This window comes from Pocillopora damicornis, chromosome 11 (genome assembly GCF_964200805.1).
Source record: "Pocillopora damicornis chromosome 11, jaPocDami1.2, whole genome shotgun sequence".
NCBI classification, from domain to species: domain Eukaryota; kingdom Metazoa; phylum Cnidaria; class Anthozoa; order Scleractinia; family Pocilloporidae; genus Pocillopora; species Pocillopora damicornis.
Genome location: NC_142680.1, coordinates 21,273,229 through 21,296,213, shown reverse-complemented (window position 1 = coordinate 21,296,213; position 22,985 = coordinate 21,273,229). Strand labels below are relative to the sequence as shown.

Genomic DNA, 22,985 nt, shown 5'->3' with positions numbered 1-22,985 from the left:
AACTTTATTCTTCTACACGCTTCATTAGACGCGACTATCTCCTTGTCTGTTTCAGTTTTCATTCGTCTCAATCCTTGCGCAACGTCAGGTCTGTTACAACTCATATTCCTCCTTAATTCCCCAGAGTAGTTGTTATTATGCTTATTTTGTTCACTTTAGGATGGGGTCCTCTTAGCATCATGTCTAGTAAAATCTTAGTTTTCCTTTCGACTCATTCCCAGTCCACAGGGGTCTCAATTTTAAGTCTCACTTGCCAGTGTTTTCTCTCCACGATCCTCTCATCACAGTAGCAGCTATAAAACGGAAGAGCTCCCTCCAAGTCTCTGCGACATAATCGATGCATTTTGTTGGAAACGAGTCCTTCAATGTCCAAATTAAGGCTTCTTCTATCATCTGATTGGGAATGGACCAAACTCTCGCCCAGGGTCCACCTACATCGCGAGTCCAAGATGGCAGCAGGCCAATCCACAGACCTCTCCGAGTCGGTAGCCGTCATCTTGGATGTAGACGCAGAGAGGACCTTGAGAAAGTATTTTGACAAGACAATAATCAATAAAGGTTAAGTTATTGTAATGCTTCTTAAGAGGTAGTCGATAACAGCCCAAGAGATTCATTGGGAGCAAACACGTTCCGTCGATTATTGAACTCCATGTCTCCTTACGTTGTAGAACAAACTCCTCGAATACGTACGCCTATATGCCCCTCTCCTCCTCCCCTAAATAGCACTATACATCCCTTTATTGCAACTTTTAAAATTATACAACATTATACCCCTGAGAAGCACTGTAAATCCGTAAAATGAAGTAACTGGGCAGCGCATTACAACAATATGAACCCCTAAATAGTGCTATGCTTCCCTCTACTGAATTTTTTTTACCATACAGCGCTCTATAAACTATTGCTCCAATTTGGCACGAAAATAATTGTGGATATTTGTCCGCGGACATTATCTATTCCAAGATGCCAAAACTGTGAGCTTCGAGGGACAATGTCCAAGGACAAATATCCGAACATATTTTCGTGCAAAATAGAGGTTATTGTGATTTTTATCCTTCAGTTATTTTGCAACGCTCGTGGAAGAATCTTTATGAACAGCTCACTGAATTGAATTAAATTTGACACGAAGACTTATCGAGGTAGACGTAAGGTTTGCAAATTGGGGAATATCGCTTGCGTGATATTCTTGGATATCACCCAGTATTAGCTGGGGGATATTTAGTCACTTGCTGCGTTTACACCAATTGCGCGCGAGCAAAAATATTTGATGGATCATAAAAAGCAACAAGTACCCCTAGATAGCACTATACTTCCCTCTTCCACAATTTACATCACAATACAGCGCTATAAAACAACATGTACCCTTAAATAGTACTATACTTCTCTCTTCTGCAGTTTACATCACTATACAGCGCTATACAACAATATCTACCCTTTAGATAGCATTATACTTCTCGCTACTGCAGTTTACATCACTATACAGCGCTATACAACAATGTGCACCCCTAGATACCACTATACTTTCTTCTTCTGCACTCTACATCACGATACGGCGCTATACATCAATATCTATACCTAGATAGCATTATACTTCTCGCTACTGCAGTTTACATCACTATAGAGCGCTATACAACAATATGTACCCCTAGATACCACTATACTTCACTCTTCTGCACTCTACATAACGATACAGCGCTATACAACAATATATACCCCTAGATACCACTATACTTTCTTCTTCTGCACCCTACATCACGATACAGCGCTATACAACAATATCTACCCCTAGATAGCATTATACTTCTCGCTACTGCAGTTTACATCACTATACAGCGCTATACAACAATATGTACCCCTAGATACCACTATACTTCACTCTTCTGCACTCTACATCACGATACAGCGCTATACAACAATATCTACCCCTTGATAGCATTATACTTCTCGCTACTGCAGTTTACATTACTGTACAGCTCTATACAACAATATTTACCCCTAAGTAACCTTGATCGGCATAACATAACGTCGTTCAAAGAAAACGCAGCATTTTTTAGCGCTGTCGTGACTCGTTTGACGTGAAGACACAGAGATGGCGAGTTTATTAATTAAACCCAATTGCGACTCGCACCCTCGCGTGTTTCCACGACCTTTGCAGTTTTGCTTGGTTTTACTTTGAATTCGTATCTGTTCTTCGAGATAATCTCCTCTCCTCTGATCGGCCGATGTACTAACTTTGGCTTTGGTTTCAAGACACGCAATCGAAATGCACTATTAGGAATACTGTTACTTTCTATCTTTGCGAACGACTGAGAAAATGGCTCTAACCGATTGTAAATAGCCCGTTCCCCATCTCTCTGGTTAAAAAAGCACATGACATAATATTCATGTTTTCGTGTCTCAAGCGAAATTGTTAGTTACTTCATAGATGTTTCCCTTAACATGTCAACGGGTTTAAATCCTAATATACCAATTTCATTTCATTTTTATTACTGAGACTCATTATATTTTTATTTGCTTGCTCTTTTTGTTACGTACACGTTCAAACGCAAATGATTTAGTGTTTAAACCAATAAAAGGTGAGTTTAATTGATTTGATTGCGCATCCTCAATGCACATATTTATAGAGCAAAATCGTTGCAGTGAATGGCTTTCAACTTGAAAAGCTCCTAACTCCAAGTGGCACCATGAGTGTTCGTGTCAATCAGGAGAATCTCGGGCGTGAATCATCGATTCCCACGAACGAAAATTGGAATGGTTTTAATCTAATCTAAAATTTCTTTGCTAATGGTGAGTCTACATTTCCATCAGTCTGTTCTAAACGGCGAAAGATTAGTCTTTAAACGCAGCGAAATAATTTCCGCCTGAGTGCAACACCAAATCAACACGCCGCTAGTTGTATGTTAGTGAATATTTTATCTAAGTCAGTGCGTGACAGTCTGTCACTCCATTAAGCAAGAAACAATAAAGTTCCGCAAAAAAACTTGCGAAAAACAAAAGTAAATGCGAGTTGAAAAGAGTCTCGTAAAATAAATACCTGCTTTAGAATGTCTGTTTTAAGGAGTGCGTGACTCGATATCGAGACCACGTGAGAACTCGTAGGAATGGAGATGCTTCGTGACAAAAGTCACGCATTGAGACCCTAATGCTGCTTTTTTCTGTTTTTAACCCCATTTGTCGAGAGCATAAATATTAAATGTAATTCAGGCTAAGTTGAGTTGATGGCTACTGCTACCTGTTGTAGTCATCTTTTTATATGATAGCGTTAAGACAGAAATTTAGGCGTAAACCAACTGAACCAACCGCTGTAACACTAAACCATTTCGGTTTGTAGGAAACCATTTGTCGTCACGCTAAACCATTTGGGGTCACTTGAAACCATTTCACTTTACGGTGAGTAGATTGATGCGATACTAAACCTGTGACGCTTGCGACGAAAGAGGAAACTTCGAGGGGTGTCGCTATGCGTGTTTTCTAAGTGTCGCTGATGTAGGAACTATTTTACCGGTCGTAATGAAACCACGAAAACCAAGATGACTATCAACGGTGTTTATTTAGATCACGGTCACGATCACGATCGTAAACTGAAATTGCAATAATATTATAAGGAAAGCATGAATGAAACGCTTTACGTGCCTATGTCGATAACGCGATTAAAATAACAACAATTAACGTGAATTAACATAAACAAATCATAAAAGGCTAAATTAAAACTACTCGAGAATCAAAGATCAGCTACACAATAACCATTTGCGGCTGGTTAACAGCCCAAAGACTAAAATGTGGGTGTTACTTTGCGAGCGTCTAGTTATTTCAAAATACTCCTTCGATTTCAAGATAATTAGTTGTACTGTTGTGCAACACAGTACATATGTGCGCTATCGCCCAAGGTAAAAAACTAAACTTAAACATATTGAATTAAAACTAACAAAAATCACTTACATATCGGTCCCGCTTGTGCCAAAGGTTTGGAACGAAAGACGAAGTTATTGCTGTTCAAGGTGAAATCTTACGAAACTCTGGCTTAAAGGGACGCTAATTTAGCTTTTATATGCGCGTGGTGACGCTAAAACATCCGATTACTAACCAATAGGGAAAAAGAAAAACATTGTAGCTAAGAGCGTAACTAGGCACGCAAATTAAAGTAATTGACAATTGATCTAAACAAAAAAAGGCTGTTCTTTGTTCGATATCCTGTTCTTTGTTCGATATACTTAACAAAACCATTGCGGCTACGATTAACCATTTGCCGATAACCTAGGCCATTTCACACCACTCTGAACCGTTTTTGTCAAGTTACTGAACCAAAGTACAGTTAGCTGAACCGTTTGTCATTTCGACACTGAACCATTTCAGTTAACACTTGGCCACTCATGTTTTTATTGAATCAGTTCAACAAGGGTGGCTACACAGCTCCTCAATTGTATAAACCATTTTTTGTTTGAATATTTCATTTCACCAAATGCGACTTGTCCATTTGTATTTTAAATAAATCTCCTAGGATAAGATAAATAGTTCTCCAAAAGACAATTAGACTCTATCTGTTATTACAAACCAATTCTATTTTTGTATTTTTGGCGATGACAGCTGCCCATATGTGGGCTCTTCTTTCAATTTCAGTCGGAGAATTTCCGGCTTCAAGCTTGCACAGATTTATGGGCCAAGGAACTCCCTGTTTCATTTTCACAACCCGCCGTTGCGATTCTCCGTTCCATGACATAGCTTTCGAGTCTTTCTTAGCACCCTCTCTGTCTTAGTGACTTTGAAACATTTTCATGACGGACTGAGGAAGTAAGGTCGTAAAATAGTCAAACGTGCCTTCCATTTCCGCGACAGAGGTAAGAACGCATGGTTGTATCAGATTTTTGAGTGTAAGGTAAATACTTTTATTTTAAATGTTTTTAGTTGAGATTTCCTCCTTCAAATGTTCCTCATCTTCCCGAACTTTCGCTGATTTCTGACAATGAAAGACGTTCCTGCAGTTAAGTGACGACGATTGCCAACTTTTACTTTATTCTGGCGTGTATTAATTGTATTGCCGCTTCGTGTTAGCTACAAGCTTGTTTGAACAAGTTACAGCTGTCGAATTCACAAAAATTCGCAAGCAATGCCTGGCATTTACCTTGGACAAAATAAGTAATTCGGGAGAGTTACAAAGGATATTCAAATTATCGATTTGATTCAGTGCAAGCCCTTTTGATCGCAACACTTTCAGTTTCGTTTACGTGTCATGCGGAGCATGTACACAATCGTGTTTGGCACTAGCTTTCATGTAGGGCATATGTACGTATCAACTTAATTTGCTCCCGTATTTACGATGCATTTGATCAAAAAGCGATAAATATTTTCAACGTATTTCATGTGTTTATGTTTATCATTTTATACTGTAGTTTGAAAGTGATTTTTTCTTTTCGATAGACAGCTTAGATTGTCCTTCCAAACTGTACTGTTATACTGATTTCCTTGTTAAATATCGAGACAAGTTGATTTTTCTTCAAATTCAGCTAGTTTTTTACTGCAAGAGTCCTTTCAATTAACTGCATTCGAGTTTTAGGAATCCAATTCATCAACTGGTAATGATTGATTAGTATCTGAGTGAAGTTTTACCTTTTGTCATCTGCTAATCAGCATACGATCAATCAATAATATCAACTGAATGTTTCCGATCAATTTTTTGTTTTCAAAACTGGTTTAGTTCTGCATGAGGCCGCATGCATCCAAGTATGTGTTTGTTGATAGTTTATGTTGTTGTTATATGGCAAGGTAGTCTTGGGATAAATGTAAAGTTCTGATTGGTTCTTACTTGGTCAGGATTTTGCCAAATAGACCATCATTGCACCATACAGAAAATTATAAAACATGTAAATTCATTGTAAACTAGTTTAGTCCAAGTGACATTGGTGCATGACAATTACCTTGCTCTCTTGAAGGGTACTGGGGGATAATGGCACCATGTCATTCCTATACTGTTACAACCTTGGGCCAATATACCTCTGTAAAGCCCTGGCAATCAGCTTGTTATATAGAAGTTTGTAGTGGTTTTTGTAAAAGCAATATACACTTACAATTTTGTGCAAAGACAAAGTAAATATAGAATAACTGCAAAAACAATTAGTTAAATATACCTATACTAATAAAGCAAAAATGTCAGCACCTGTACCAAATTGAAATCCATTTCAACATACATTAGCATGCATAAATGTAAATATTTCACTGTTTTTCCTGTGATAAAGTGAAACAGTTGAACTAACAATCACCCCTACAACTATGGGCATCGGCTCAACTGTAGGAAATTGAATAAATGAAAGACATCTTTTATAAGTTTTGAGCAGTAATCCCTATTTAAAAATCAAATACGAAAATTTTACTTTGGTGTTGTAAAATTTGCTTCTTACGAGAAACAATTCAGCATAAACTCTCTCCTCTTGCGGAGACATGGCGGGCTTATGATTAGTGAGGTGGATGCACGGTCAAGAGGTCTGCATTTGTAGCCTGGCCTGTGCTGGACTCAGGGTCAAGAGGTCTGGGTTCCAGTCAATGTATTGTGTTCTTGTGCAAAACACTTTACTCTTACAGTGTCTGTCTCCACCCAGGACAGGAGTATAAATGGGTAGCAAAAATTAGTTAGGGAAACCTGATAAAATGCAAGGGGGGTGAAAGGGGGGCGGGGGAGCCCAGGTTGAAAACCTTGGTAAGATCTGGACAAGATCTTGGTGAAATCATGGCAAGATCTTTGATAAAATCTTGGCAAGACCTTTGGTAAGATCATGTAAGATCTTGGACAAGATCCTGCAAGAAGCTGCAGGATCTTGCTAAGATCTTGACAAGATCTTTCAATGATCTTGGAAAGATATTTTTAAGATCTTGCTAAGATCTTGACAAGATCTTTTAATGATCTTGTCAAGATCTTGGTTATGATCTGATCAAAATTTTTGTAAAATCATGCAGGATCATGGTAAGATCTTGACAAGATCTTACAACCCTTGCGAAATGGCTTTTGGAATTCCTAGGAATTCCTAGGAATAAAGGTGTGAATTTTCACGGTAAATTCGGACTGGGAATTCCCAACCATAACAACTCTGGTTCTAAAAACCTAGAAATTCCTAGAAATTCCCAAAAATTCCCAGAAATTCCCAGAAATTCCAAGTTTATAGCCAACAGGACTTGGAATTCCTAGGAATTCCTAGGAATTCCAACTCAGAGAACCGATGACTTTCCCTGAAAAGCTGTCAATCTAAAAAGTTCCTAGGAATTTCTGGGAATTTCTGGGAATTTTTAGGAATGTTTAAGAATTACTGGGAATTTTAAGCAAAAATTTGAGGCTAATGATATAAAATAAATACTTTAAATTAAAAAATCCCAGCTAAAATTCAAGTATTCAATGAAATTTATTTAGAAGCTTAAGTAAGGCTTACATGTAAAATATTTTTGATTAATTACTAACATCAATGTGTGGTAATATTAGGATGGAATTTGATTTATTTTTCTATTCTTGAAAACTTCATACGGATTAATCCTCAATTACAGCTATTCATATAAAATAGTTCTAATCAATCATTAAATTTGGTTTGACACAAATTGTGAATAAAATCTGTTGATTCTCTTCCATAAAATACAATTTATCTTAAGTTATATTTATATAGTTATATTCTTGGGAGTGAAGGGGCTAATCACAGACAAATAAAATTGATTTTTTTATTAAAATCTTGTTGTAACTGTAACAATAAATTAGAATGAAGTTATCCTAGACTTCAAACTTAGCTGCTGTTTGTACTGTTTGTATTTTTTTTCCTGGGCTCACCATGAGTTGGCCTTGAATGAGGTTGTCAACAAGAACCTTGACCATTTTGTATCTGGATTCCTTGACATCTGAATTTGAAAAAAAAAAATATATTAAAAATATGTCTGTTTAAAGCTCAGACCAGGCTTTTAAGATGGCTATGAGGAAAAGGGCATTCATTGGATTCTCAAATTGAGAAATCTCTGTTATATTGAGTGACTTTTATATTGGAGTTAGTACATCTCTCTCATGGATTTTACTAAAAAAGGGCTGAATACATTATTTTGTTTTTACCAAGGAGGGCTTCTTTATGTACTAAGGTTTGTTATGAATCTTGAATGTTCCCAAACGTGACTAGAGGAATCTGGAAACCTTACTGATAGGTTTATTTCATTGTAAAGCATAAGCTTAAGAAACTGCGGCATGCAAGTGACCGATTCGATTTTCAGAATTTTTCTAGTTTCAGTTGCGCCGAGCGTTATGTAAGCTTAATTCAACCCGCTACATCTATTCTTTTTTAAGATTTTGATCACGTAACGAATATCGCAATTTTTACTCACCACAAACTTTCAAAATCATAGCTTTACAGATGGCCACTCGACCCTTGTTTGTACCAGTCCATATGTCAACTGTTGTCCCTTCTTTTAACTCCACGGCGCCAACGACTTTCTTCTCTTTTACAACACTCACGCTATTCTCGTTTTCCCATTGAACCACAATAATAGCTATCTTTAGAAATGTTATATTAAGCAAAACAGTTGAGAAAAGCGATCAACCGATAAAAAGTACATTCAAAGATGAGCGCCAAATGGAGTCTTCTTTGTTTCCGATCACGGGCATGATCACGTGGATCTTTTAGGACTTGTCATTGGCTAGCAAAGTGAATCCGCTGGCTTGCCGATTGCAGTGTTAAGAGAAGCGCCCAACTTTGTTCTGACTTCTCCGACCGGTTCTCTGTTTCTAGAAGATGGATAGCTTGGTGATATAAATAAAGATGTAAGCTCACTCTATGTAGAAATAATCGACAAGAATCGATCGTATTACAAATGCACGATTTGTGGCCGAAAGTTGTCGAGGAAACAAAGACTCGAAACTCACTTGAGTTGTGTTAATGGCAAAGGTGAGAAATAACACAAGCCAATCACAGTTTTGAATGCAACAAATTGTCTTTTACCCTCATATTTATAAAAGAAGGATACCACATTCGGAAGTATAAGAGACACATAGATGATCCCTGAGTGTACCAGTACCTAAATCTACACAGCTTGACCGTAGCAAGCGTTAAGCAACACGTTCCAACACCGCCATCTCGATTCCTCAGTCAGTCGTTTCCACTGAACTAGGGATTCCAAGTCCTCACAAAACTGGAGTCTTCCTTTCCCAGAAATTCCCAGTAATTCCAAGCTTTTTAAATCAGAGTTAATTTGCATAGTTGGGAATTTTTGAGAATTCCTAGGAATTCCTAGGAATTCCCAGAAATTCCCAGAAAACTTGAAATTCAGTTTGCAAGGGTCATTTGCATAATTGGGAATTTTTGAGAATTCCTAGGAATTCCTAGGAATTCCCAGAAAACTGGGAATTCAGTTCGCAAGGGAATGATCTTGGCAAGATTTTTTACTATCTTGCATGGTAAGATCTTAGCAAGATCTTTCAGTGGTCTCAACTTGCCAAGATCTTGGCAAGATCCTTCCAAGATAAAGATCTTGACAAGATCATCCAAGATCTTTCATGATCACAAAAGATCTTGACAAGGTTCTCAACCTGGGAGATGACAGTGGAATGGACTTGCATCCTGTCCACGGTTGGGTAGTAATACTCCCAGTTGCTTCATGTAAGGAAACCAGGATTAAGTAAAGCTCAGGCCCTGGACGGGCCACTTTCCAAATCGAGATGTGACCTAACTACCTACCACCTCTTAGTTTAAATGATTTAAATTGCTACTGTTACAAATTATATAAACTTGAAACACACAGATGTTGATTTTTGCCCAATTTATTTCAATCAATTGCATAGGAATGTCTTTGGTAAATCTTGAAATTTATTATAATGAGAAGTGAATTACTGTTTATTTAAATATTAATACTTGTTTTCTTCAGTATATATATATATCTTTTGTTCTTTTACTGCTTTAAATATGCTATTAATATTAATTGTTTGTGATTTTGTGTCTATGTATCCCTCCCATTCTCAGGAGGGAAAAAATATTTAGTTTACAATTGGGTAATATGTTAAGCTAATTTTTTACCATTTGCAACCATCTTTTTTTTCAGGCCAGGATGACTTAAAACAGCAACTTTTTGAAAGAAGCATCCCCTTACAGTTGCTATGGCTACAGAAAGAAGTCCAATTAAGGTTCCATCTGAAAATGAAGACTTACCTGACAAAGAAAATGCTCCAGATTTTGATGAAGACAATTTACGAGGTGAGCTAGGTTCAACTTTGGCTTCAGTCACTGTTAAAACATTTTCTATTCCACCAGTTTCAAGAATGTAAGTAGATGTGGAGAATGATATTAATACACTGCATGACAACCTTAAAGGATGTTTGGCCAGTCATGACTCTCTTCTATGATTACAATAATTATGTAGTTTATTGACTGAGAGGATCTATGACATATTTGTTATTTTCTTTTCTCAAATTTCAAAGCAAGTACACAAAGTTATAATAAGTAAAGACTTTATTTGATCATCATATAACATTCATTTTGTAAGTTTGCATCATAAGTACCATCATCATCATCATCTTTCCATTATATTATGCAACATTAAATTGAAAGTTTCAACTTCCCCTAAGCAACCAATTTCCAGTAGAGTGCAAGTGTTATATCATTGAATATGGAGGTGTTTAACCCTTGACACCCTAACATCAGTATCCATATTCTCCATACTATTCTTTGTATGTTTCTTGTGGTACTGAAAAGAGAATTCATTTGAAGATCAATGCTTCTTAGGTTGGTGATCATTTCCTTTATTCTCATGAGCTTAGTGAATGATTCAGCAGTATTACTCCAAGCTTTTCAGGGTATGGGTCAAGTCAGGCAGGTGCAAAAGTGGCAGCTGGCACTAAAGGAAAAATCTGCAGATTTTAAATCTCCAGATCTTGGCAGCTCTGCTTATGCACTAATTAACTACAACCACAGACTTTGACACAAATTATTTTTTATTTTTTCTTTGCAGCCATAGCTGATGTTTATAGAAATGAGGGTAATGAGGCCTTCAAGAAAGGAGATTTCATCAACGCTATTCATTTTTACACCAAAGGAATTAAAATGAACTGCAATGAGAAAGAACTGAAGGCCAAACTGCACAACAACAGGGCTATTGCACATTTTAAACTTGGTAAGATGATGATATCCATTTTTTTCTATTTTGAAGCTATTGAGTTGTCAATAGTAGTTTTCTGAAAAAGGTGATAATTTTGAATGCATGCCCGGAAAAAATTGCATCTTATGTTGGCCTCTCAAATATACAAAGAAGTAACCTCTTACCCCAGATATCAATGAGCATCACAAGTTTTTTCCCAAAATTATAGTAATAGTTGGTTTGCAACATGTATGGCTAATCAGAGATATTTATTTCAATAACAGGAAATCACCAGGATTCACTAAGGGATGCAGAAGCAGCCATTGAGTTAAATCCAACTTTCCTTAAGGCAATTGTGAGAGGTTGGATATGTTAGCTGTGCTATAATAATAATAACAAAAGAACTCAACACTCTAAGGTTAAATGAGGTTAAATGGAGTTCAATCTTGTCTCAATTGACTTTAATTAAGAGGTCGAGACCACCCTGATGTACATTTGAATCCAGCTCTTGACTGCTACGCCATTACTTTCCATTAATCATGATAAGAATATTATTTTGAACGGGATGAAGAACTCAATGCGGAATGCAAAGCAAAATTTCAGCATGAATATTTTAGTTCCTTGAGTCCAATGAGTCACAGGTGTCAGATATGTTAAGAGAGTGTCCACGAGAGCACCGGGCAGTCGTGCTACAAGCCATCCCACCGATTTCAATGAAACTTTGGCAGTTTAAAGGGTCTACCCCAAAACTCAAAGAGACAAACTGGTTTCTGTCTTGGTTCTTCCGGGGGGAGATAGACCACACCCGGTTTTTCTTGGTTTTCAGCAAGGAAATCGCTTCAAATAGGTAAAATGTATGAAGCTCTCACGGCGATGGTCTTTAACCGATTACTTTGAGGATTTGCACACATATTTTTACATCCTTAGTTAATGTCTGCTGCGAGTATCATTCAGTTTGATTGACGGCTTGTCAATCAATAGAGGCAAATATACGACTTTGGTTTTAGACTTTTCGATTCATCCAAATATTTGACAACTTTGAGGTCAAATATCTCCCGTTGCCAGAAAGCTACAACACTATTCCTAATTCTCCTTTATAACCCATTATTTCATCTCTGAAAATCATCAAAAAAATCTTTGGGCACTACCGTATTTTTGTCTTGGATGCCTTTTCAAATCTGCGACTGTGACAAGTTTCTCTCAACTATACCTGTCACACAATTCTTGCTCTAGGCGGTCACTTGACAAAATAAACCTACATTTTTTAGCTCTTTATACAAGATGATAGATCAAGAAAGGTGAAAAATGTGAAATACTTTCGAGATTTTTTGTAGGATTGGAAAATTTCACGTTTAGAGAGATGCATGTAAACGAAAAATCAATGGGAAAATCGTAGCGTTTCTTTCTTCAGTCGTTTATTACTTTATTACTTTTTATTACAACTTCGGCTTTTACAGACGAGAAATTCTGCGCTCTCGCTCGAGAGCTAATATCAATACTTCTATCGGACTAAAAACTGTGCCTCTATCCCGAAAATAAAATTAAAATAGTGTTGTCGTTGTCACTTACCGCCATCGAACATTTCCATGCAGAACTCCGCTAAGCTAACATCTCTTGTGTGACCGAAGACTCTTAGTAGGAATTATTCAAGCGCGGTGTTCATGCTGTCTGCTAGATAACAATTTCAGAATAATCTGCAGATCTCTATGATTATTTGCCTGCTTCGATCGTAAAATATCTGCATATTTTTTTTCAAGCATTCTATTACTACACATAAATCTTCATCTCTCTACATCAAGTGTTGCCGGCGTTTAATTGCGTGACTTGTAAAATTTTTAAATAAGAATCTGAGCCAGCGGTAATTTGACGAGTAGCCTTCCTGCAAATTTGCCTTGATGAAATCCCAAGACATAGCCAGTTGTTTTCGTGAGCAAAGACAATAAATATGAGAGGAAAGTGAGATGCAAATGTCTTCTTTTTTTTTAGCTTAATATCAGCTTTACCCTCTCCTGCAGTCTTCGTCTAAATTTTGCAAGGTCTCTCCTTATCTTCTGCCTTGTTCGGTCAGTTTCGAATTCTGAAGCTAGATCATTGGCATCGGCCTCTCCTTCCTTATTCGTATTTACAGAGGGGGACCTCATCAATAAACCAATTTTTGTTTCGGCAGATAACCGGCTGAAGTATCGAGCGATTTGCTGCTGTATCAACCAGTCAGTCTTAGACAACATTTCTGGCTGGTGTCGTCTCTTAAACTCGATATTTGGGAAATCACATTAGAGGTGGTTGCCTTACTAGTTTCCTCCCTTGTCCAGCACACTAGATCTCTAGGAGATAATTCTCTGCTTTCTGAGAAAAGGTGGCTGTTTTTTGTGTTTTCCAAAGAGCCCATCCAAAGTCTTCTTGGCTAGTTAGGGATTGTTCGTCAGACTTTTTACCTGAGGTCCGACCTCGAACGTAGCCGTCCGCTATAGAATGGCAAGCTGGTCTTAGTCCATTTCCTCTTGATCTTACCCTAGGCAGAATTTTTTTGTCGGTTTCGCTGTCTTTGTCTTTTTGAGGGTACATTTGGATGGCAGCCAATGACTGAAACGTCCTCAGCTGATACATCCTTCTTTTAGCAAGAATATCTCGCTTTCTTGTTCCGTCTATGACGGATTGGGTATAGTTCTTGCGATGACCCGCGTTCAGAAATATGTGCACGTTGCTGATAACCACCCGCTTATATGACTAGTTTGCTGAAGGTTTCTAATGTGACGAGCCTAGTGAGACCCTGAGGTGCTTCAAACTGTGCCAGTTGGTCTGCGCTATAAACTTGTCGCAGTTCTTAAGTCAGAGGGAGGATCGCCTACCTCTATCTATGTGAGCGTCTCTACAGTACCTGCGTATCCCTAGCAATCATATGATATAAAGTTCATCTCAGTCACAAATCACCAGTTAGGAAAACTGATGTTCAGATAAGCGCTCTTCTTGCCCTTCTTCCTTATTCATTGTCGACTCCAAGATAGCAGCTACAGTAGGCGTTCTATTTAGGTTTACAGTCACCTTGCCGCCACCAGAAAGACTCGCCACCAGCTTTGATTTCTTCTGCCATCTGCAGATTCAGCTCTCTCTCACTCTATGCCTCCGATTTTTATGAGGAGGATAGTGGCATTTACGAACCCGAAGGTCTGAATCTCACACCAAGTTGTGCACGATATTTGAGGTACATCGTGAAATCACGGCCTTCGTCATCTCCAATAAGCCACTACGCGCTAGAATAAGCTTCATCTCGGACGAACGCATGTTTGGGATACATCGACGTCTCTCAAATGTTTTTTTTTTTAAGCTGTATACCCACGAATTTAGAGGTGTGAGCTGTTGCCGTCCCTGGCCAGCGCGAGAAAAGTAACATTTGGTTGTACAGTTAGTTGCAAATGAACAAGACAACTGCACCATCTTGACTTACCAATTCGAGTGTTAGATTGAATTGAGGGCTTTTTAGACACTCGATTTCTTATATGGTATCACTATGAAGACGTAATACAACTGATACACCTACACTGCATAGGATTAACAATGTCTGTTGTGCTGTTGCGAGAAGGAGGAAAATATTACCGGAAGTGTACGCTCTTTTTAAAAAGAGTTTCAGAGACGTTTCAGAAATGTCTATCTTTGATCGGCTGTCACAAAAAAATGATCCCCACTTAAATTTACTTGGAAAAATGAACTTACCAACTGCTTGTTGAAAAAACTGGAATTCCTTTGACCGATATGCCGGTTGTTTCAATTTTTCTTTTTCCTCGGGCTGCTATGAAACAGTTCATAAATTGACTAATGAATAAATTGTTATGAAATACCGTTCGGGATTTGCCTTTTTTTTCTGCGTGCAAATCAAGGGTAGACAAAGTTTTTAAAACATTTGACTACAATTTCATGGAGTTCAACTCGATAATTCTCGTCGGCAAGAGTCAAGACGCGCCAAGCTGAGCGACATCGCCCTCCATTAAAAAAAATTTTCCAAAGAATAAACGTGGCGAGCGTGAGGAAACGCACATTTTTTTCATCATTGTGATCAAAGCCCAATGATGTACCTAAATTGGTACTTACAGTATCAAAGCATTGATTATGATAGGGTGAGCTCAGTTTTTCTGTCGAGATCGACGTGACTTCACATTAAAAGCATTTTTGACGGAACAAACTACACTGCACGAACTGAGAAAGTAAAAACTTGTATTTATCTCCCACGCGTTTCGTTTGACAATAGTAGACTTCATCAAGGATTTTTTCAAGTAGGGTAAATAAGCTTGCTCATATACAAATAATAAATAAGTTGTCTCTTTACCATTGAAGTCAGTGGATAGAATACATCAGGTGCGCCTACGGTGTTATACATGCGTGACATTTTCCGGACGTTACACGTACGAGTACGTGATCCGTTTAAGGGTCACAGATTTAGTGTAAATATTTCACTTCTCAACATCACCCAATGTCTCTAGTTTACAGAGGTCTTAGAACGTTTCATTATATGGAGTTGCCTTCTGCGGATAGAAGATTACAAGCGAATTTCTCAGGCGTAATTGCCTTTGATTTCTCAATTGATGTTGTCGCAAACACAGTTTTTGGGAGTCACGAGACAAAAAAGACTTATCAGGACCTAGTTTCATGTTCTAATGGAAATAAATAGAAAATAAAGACACATTTTCTTGAGAAATAAAGTCACAAATGACGGGGGTTCTCTAAAACAAATAGTGATAGAAAAATATTTCAGTTCTGGTCAATATTGACTTTTCATGGCCTACTTCCAAATCTGAGAGAACGTGCTGAGGGAATAAAAAAACATAAATGTGTGATAATGCAAGTAAGAGAATGAAAATACAAATAAAGAAAAGGGAGAAAACATAGGAACCCGTGTTGCAGCGTGCAGATATCTTTTGAACCAGACCTACACACATAAGCCCGACACCAGCCAGAGAAACTCAAAAGAGTCCTGTATATGAACTAGCTCGCACGTGCACGCAGGAAAGGTCATGACAATCAACGAAAATAATAGCAAATGCAGATGACATTCTCATAAATGGTCACGCAGTGACCCCACAAATACTATTCCTATACGTGGAATTTCTTGATGGTGGAAAGTGGAAAAAACATTTTCCAGTCTTAGTTATTGGAAACATGGCGTAGTTAATGAATTTATGGGGCTATTGATATTTCCTAACAAATAAGGGGGGCAGAGTTTCCCGTCATTCGCGGTATGGAAAAGTCGAAGTTGTTACACTCGCGAACTTGTACGTCAACAGGCAGGCGACATGTGACTTTAAAATCTCCCCTCCTGTTACAGTTTCCTTTTTGTAAACTGTGCGATAATGATAATAGACGATCAAATTATAGGCTAATGAATGTTTTGTTCTGTACAAGAGCCCTATGTCCTGATTTTAGCAAATCTTCAAAGTAATAAACGACTGAAGAAAGAAACGCTACGATTTTCCCATTGATTTTCCGTCAACATGCATCTCTCTAAACGTGAAATTTTCCATTCCTACAAAAATCTGGAAATTTCACATTTTTTACCTTTCTTGATCAATCATCTTGTATAAAGAGATAATAAATGTAGGTTTATTTTGTCAAGTGACCGCCTAGAGCAAGAATTGCGTGACAGGTGTAGTTGAGAGAAACTTGTCACAGTCGCAGATTTTAAAAGGCATCCAAGACAAAAATACGGTAGTGCCCAAAGATTTTTTTTGATGATTTTCAGAGATGAAATGATGGCTTATAAAGGGTAATTAAGATTAGTGTTGTAGCTTTCTGGCAACGGGAGATATTTGACCTCAAAGTTGTCAAATATTTAGATGAATCAAAAGGTCTAAAAACACAGTCGTATATTTGCCTCTGTTGATTGACAAGCCGTCGATCAAACTGTCTGATACTCGCGGCGGCCATTATCTAAGGATGTAAAAATATGTGTGCAAATCGTCAAAGTAATCGGGTAAATACCATCGCAGTGAGAGCTTCATACGTTTTACCTATTTGAAGCGATTTCCTCAGTGAAAACCAAGAAAAACCGGGGGGGTGGTCTATCTCCCCGCGGAAAAAACCAAAACAGAAACCAGTCTGTTTTTTTTAGTTTTGGGGTAGACCCTTTAAACTGACAAAGTTTCATTGAAATCGGTGAGATGGCATGTAGCACGACTGCCCAGTGCTCTCGTGGACACGCTCTTAAGTCACTATCTAGCTGTTTTAAAAAGAAGGATCAGGACTTACCTCACTCTTAGTGTTTTTGTGGGAGTTGTTGATCCCAATTTAAGTGTTCTTAGAAGTTTCAGTTGTCTGTAAGGCTAAATAAATCTAACTGAAACCTAATAGGGCCTATTTATTCTTTTCCGTTTAGCTTTTTTGTATTGTTTTGTTTTGTCTTTTTTTTTTCTTCTGGTCTGTAATGATTTCAATTGTTTCAGGTTCTTTTCTCAAAATTGAGCTACAGTAATAATATGCTTCCTTGTGTTGTTGCCTACAGGAGCCACTGCTTGTGTTGAATTGAAGAGATTTGAAGAAGCAATCACTTGGTGTGATAAGGGACTAGCTGTATCCTTTGAAGGAATCTTTCATTTTTAACCATGGGTATAATGGAAAAAGTTTCCATAATTTGATGTTTCAAGGGAGAAAATACAAAGAAGGGTATTAATTATGATGGTAACTTGTCAGCTCATATACTTTAAGTGTGTGTGATTAAAAACATAGGAGAAGTTATTACCTCATGACTTATTAATGAAATTACTCCTTTTAGCCAATTTGACCTAGTTCTACTATCCATGCCAATAACTGGTACATTAGTTTAAATAACCCTTTAATTTCCCAGACCAAATTTGTAATTATCCTTACTGTCAACCATACAATTCTTGTAATGTTAGTACAGAGAATTCAGTAATGCATCAACTAACTATTTTTAAATTGATATATTTTTTTTTACTCTCAACACTTATCTGATTGATATTGTATTGCTATTGTAAGGAGAAATTCTCTTTTGGTCACTCACGGGAGTTAAAGGGTTAGAAGACTAATATTCATCCAGTTTATACATAGTACTTGGGTAGATGATCTCTCTAAAACAAGCCAGAACAAAAAGCTCGGTAATGTTTACTTATCTTATGCAGATTTTCTTGCCTTCGACCTTTTTCCACTACTTAGAGACTCATAAACTTTCGTTGTGCTTTCCTATGGACAAATAACAATTTTAAAGACATGTATTTGTGTTATAGACTCATTTCTTCCACTGCTGTCAAACATTTGTCTGATGTTAAGGCTATATTGATTTAAAAATTGAACAAGTGCTGCTCAGTTTTTGGAAACTAGAGATTAAATGTAGATATTTCGCGTTAAAGTTTGAGGCTGCACACAGAAAAAATATTTTTTGAAGTGTAGATTTACTTCATAACTGACTTTAGGACTGAATGTTAATAAATCATCCACCTTTCATGCAAAGCCCTCCTAATGGGCCATTTTATAGTTGTGTACTTAGCTGCCAAGACTTTGATTTGGAGTAAGGCTGAAGGTGACCTTGTTGTGATAGAGACCAGTATCTAGAAACGATAATAACAAAGTAGTTTGCATTTAAAAAGCAGCAATGTTTTTATCATAACAAGGTCACCCTTAATCATGGTTCTTGTTCAGAGGTTTGGGAACAAAGCACGCAAATGTTAAAATGGACTATTACATATCAATATGGTCAGAAACATAATCTTTTTTGTTTTTTCCATATTTTTAACCCTTAACATAAAAAAGATCAACAAAAACAATAGGATCTTGTTGTCATTAAGACTTCAGTCTGTCAGTGAAGTGGGAGATAACTCCATGGAGGAAAAAGATGCTATTAGTCATGACCCGCGTAGTGCAAGTTCAGGTGATGTCAAGAAAGTCATAGATCTCTATAATCAGGGAGAAGAAGCCATAGAGTACCACAACCTAAATCTTAAAATAGCTAAAGAAGTAGGAGACAAGCATGGAGAGGGTGTTGCTTATGGCAATCTTGGCAATCCTTATCACCATTTGGGTGATTCCAAAAAAGCCATAGAGTACAACAACCTAAATCTTAAAATAGCTAAAGAAGTAGGAGACAAGCATGGGGAGGGTAACGCTTATGGCAATCTTGGCAATGCTTATCACCGTCTGGGTAATTTCAAAAAAGCCCTTGAGTACCACAACCTATATCTCAAAATAACTAAAGAAGTAGGAGACAAGCATGGGGAGGGTGGTGCCTATTGCAATTTTGGCAATGCTTATTTTAGTCTGGGTGATTTCAAAAAAGCCATAAAGTACCACAACCTACATCTTAAAATAGCTAAAGAAGTAGGAGACAAGCATGAAGAGGGTGTTGCTTATGGCAATCTTGGCAATCCTTATCACCAGTTGGGTGATTCCAAAAAAGCCATAGAGTACTACAACCTAAATCTTAAAATAGCTGAAGAAGTAGGAGACAAGCATGGGGAGGGTAACGCTTATGGCAATCTTGGCAATGCTTATCGCCGTCTGGGTAATTTCAAAAAAGCCCTTGAGTACCACAACCTACATCTCAAAATAACTAAAGAAGTAGGAGACAAGCATGGGGAGGGTTGTGCCTATGGCAATCTTGGCATTGCTTATCACCATCTGGGTGATTTCAAAAAAGCCATAGAGTACCACAACCTAGATCTTAAAATAGCTGAAGAAGTAGGAGACAAGCATGGGGAGGGTGGTGCTTATGGCAATCTTGGCATGGCTTATCGCCGTCTTGGTGATTTCAAAAAAGCCATAGAGTACTACAACCTACATCTTAAAATAGCTAAAGAAGTAGGAGACAAGCTTAGGGAGGGTAACGCTTATGGCAATCTTGGCAATGCTTATTTTAGTCTGGGTAATTTCAAGAAAGCCATACAGAACCACAACCTACATCTTAAAATAGCTGAAGAAGTAGGAGACAAGCGTGGGGAGGGTTGTGCTCATGGCAATCTTGGCAATGCTTATTACCGTCTGGGTGATTCCAAAAAAGCCATAGAGTACCACAACCTACATCTTGAAATAGCTAAAGAACTTGGAGACAAGCATGGGGAGGGTAGTGCTTATGGCAATCTTGGCAATGCTTATGACTATCTGGGTGATTCCAAAAAAGCCATAGAATACCACAACCTAGATCTTAAAATAGCTAAAGAAGTAGGAGACAAGCATGGGGAGGGTGGTGCTTATAGCAATCTTGGCATTGCTTATCGCCGTCTTGGTGATTTCAAAAAAGCCATAGAGTACCACAACTTACATCTTCTAATAGTTAAAGAAGTAGGAGACAAATTCTTGGAGGCAATGGCCTACTGTTTCTTAGGATGGGTTTTTGAGTTGCAAGGTACACTGCCAAAAGCCGTTGAACATTACCAAGATAGCATAAACTTATTCAATTCCTTGAGAGTACTTCTAATATCTAAAGATGAGTGGAAAGTTAATTTTCGAAATCAGCATCAAGTGGCGTATACGGGTTTGTGGAGAGTTCTCGTAGAACAAGGTAATGTAGATGAAGCCTTATTTGTTGCTGAGAAAGGACGAGCTCAAGCTCTGACCGACCTCATGGAATCCAGTTTTTGTGGTGGAACAAGTCACCACAAGGGAGAAGATGAAGATTGCGCAGTTTTAAAAAACGTTCCATCAAACACTGTCTTTCAGGCAGTGGACAAAGCTAACGTCTATCTTTGGGTTGGGTCCGAGGGAAAACAAGTTCAGTTAAGACAAAGTAAACTCAAAGGTTTTGTTTCAGAGAATAGTGGATCTAGCCTGTCCTTTGAGTCGTTCATGCTCGGTGTCTATACACAACTTGATGTTCATGCTAATGTAAGATGCGAGAATCGATCTTTAGATGCTTTGAGGGAGGGCCGTTCAAAGGTTGATGAGAAAACCAAAGAAGCCAACCCTCAACCTCACATCCAACAAGACGGATGCTTGAGCACTTTGTATGATATCGTTATGAAGCCGGTGGCTGACTTGATTGAAGGGGATGAGCTACTCATTATTCCTGATGGACCCCTGTGGATCGCTCCTTACGCTGCATTGAAGGATGGTAATTCTAAATACCTGTGTGAATCGTTCACAATCCGAGTCGCTCCATCGTTAGCAAGTCTTAGACTCATTGCCGATTGCCCAGATGATTATCGCAAAAGCAGTGGTGCGTTACTTGTAGGAGATCCGTGGGTATCCGAGGTTACAAACAGCGAGGGAAAGAAAGTCTTGGAGCAGCTTGAGTATGCTAAAAAAGAAGTAGAAATGATCGGAAAAATTCTGAATATCACGCCAATCACTGGCAGTCAGGCCACGAAACGCGAGGTGTTGAAAAGACTCAGTTCCGTTTCCCTAGTTCACTTTGCGGCACACGGATGTATGGAAACTGGCGAAATTGCTCTTACACCTGACCCAGACCGAATATCTACTGTGCCAACGGAGGAGGATTACATTTTAACAATTGGAGATGTCTTGAATGCTCAGCTTCGGGCCAAACTTGTTGTGCTTAGTTGCTGCCACAGCGGCCGGGGCGAGATCAAGGCTGAAGGTGTGGTTGGCATTGCGCGCGCTTTTATGGGGGCTGGTGCTCGGTCTATTGTGGTGTCCCTGTGGGCGATCAATGACGAGGCTACTCTTGAGTTCATGAAATACTTTTATCAACAACTTGCAGGAGGTAAACCAGCAAGCGAGTCACTGAACCTGGCCATGAAAAGCCTCAGAGAATCAGACAAGTTCTGCGACATCAAATACTGGGCGCCCTTTTTGCTGATTGGAGATGACGTCACTCTTGACTTCATGGCAAAGGAAAGAGAAAATTTGAATATGAAATCACATAAATGAAAACTTTTTATTTCATCTCAAAATGATTGACGCAGGAACTTGGAAGGTTTAAATGCTTCTCTATTTTGACGCTGTTTGGTTATTTTTCATTACTTTTCACTTTTTTGTTAAATGGAACTTGAGATGTGTGACTTTACTTTGGTGAAGAAATAAAACAGACTATTTCAGTATATTTTGTTCAGTGGATTTGCTATTTTTTTTCCCTTTACAAATTTAGATGCTTGCGAAGAGAACAAGATGCAACAAGGCTTCTGTTGTTAATCCCTGAAGTTGTTGAAGGCGACGACGAGGTTTTCGTTTCGCCAAAATGACACTCAGGTCTATTCCTTTATTGCAATCAGTTATGTGTAAAATAATTTTAAGGTTTTTTCTTGTACACAACCAGGAGCTTGTATACCGGGTTTTAATTACATTGATACTCTAAGCTTTTGATAAGCAAAGAAACAGTTTGTCATTTGCAAAAGGTGGCGAAATTTTAATTTAAAAAATGTGATTTGCAAACTTCGCAGCCATATGGGAATTGATCTTAATGGTTTTTCTAAGTCATAAATTACTTTGTTGCAATTTGCAATCATCTTTACAAAAAAATTGATTATCATTTTCAATTTTTTTTTCAATCCATTTTAATGCAATCTAATTCCATCAGTGCCAAGATTGCCATTCTAAGCTTAATTTGAAGAAGTAATCATCAGAGATGATGTTGTTGAATTTACTAACCATATGTTAGAGACATTAGACCTACTCTCAGGGGTGTGGCCAGCCTCTAGTCCCGTGGGCCCGGCCTACAATTGTTTTCCGCCCGCTTGACTTTTCTAATATGTCTCTTACAAATGTTGAAACAAAAATTGAAATTTCTCAGGAAAAAGGCCTACAACAAGTCAAAGAGCTGGCTACAACGGCCTGCTTTCAATCAAACGAGTTTGATCAATTTTAGTCCGTTTTATAAAACACTCATCAGTTTGTTTTAGAGAACGACCACAGAGACAAATTGTCCATGTAATCTAAACCAGGAAATAGCGAAGCAGAGTTTACTTTAACTGAAGTTTCCATTGCTGTGACTTTTAATGTAGGTGACATGGAAT

At 38.0% G+C, this 22,985-nt stretch overlaps 1 protein-coding gene across 1 annotated transcript in view; it reads left to right on the top strand.

The window, feature by feature from the left end:
- The first annotated feature begins 4,606 nt into the window (after positions 1–4,606).
- LOC149038195 (uncharacterized) overlaps positions 4,607–22,985 on the top strand; it is an 18,900-nt gene continuing 521 nt past the window's right edge. Inside the window, exons 1-6 of the mRNA XM_089187185.1 lie at positions 4,607–4,832; positions 10,045–10,196; positions 10,951–11,112; positions 11,361–11,438; positions 17,567–17,634; positions 18,832–22,985. The exon at positions 18,832–22,985 is cut by the window's right edge and continues 521 nt beyond it. Of these exons, the coding sequence (XP_089043311.1) occupies positions 10,100–10,196; positions 10,951–11,112; positions 11,361–11,438; positions 17,567–17,634; positions 18,832–21,903 (3,477 nt within the window). The 5' untranslated portion in view covers positions 4,607–4,832; positions 10,045–10,099 and the 3' untranslated portion in view covers positions 21,904–22,985. The remainder of the gene's footprint in view (positions 4,833–10,044; positions 10,197–10,950; positions 11,113–11,360; positions 11,439–17,566; positions 17,635–18,831) is intronic.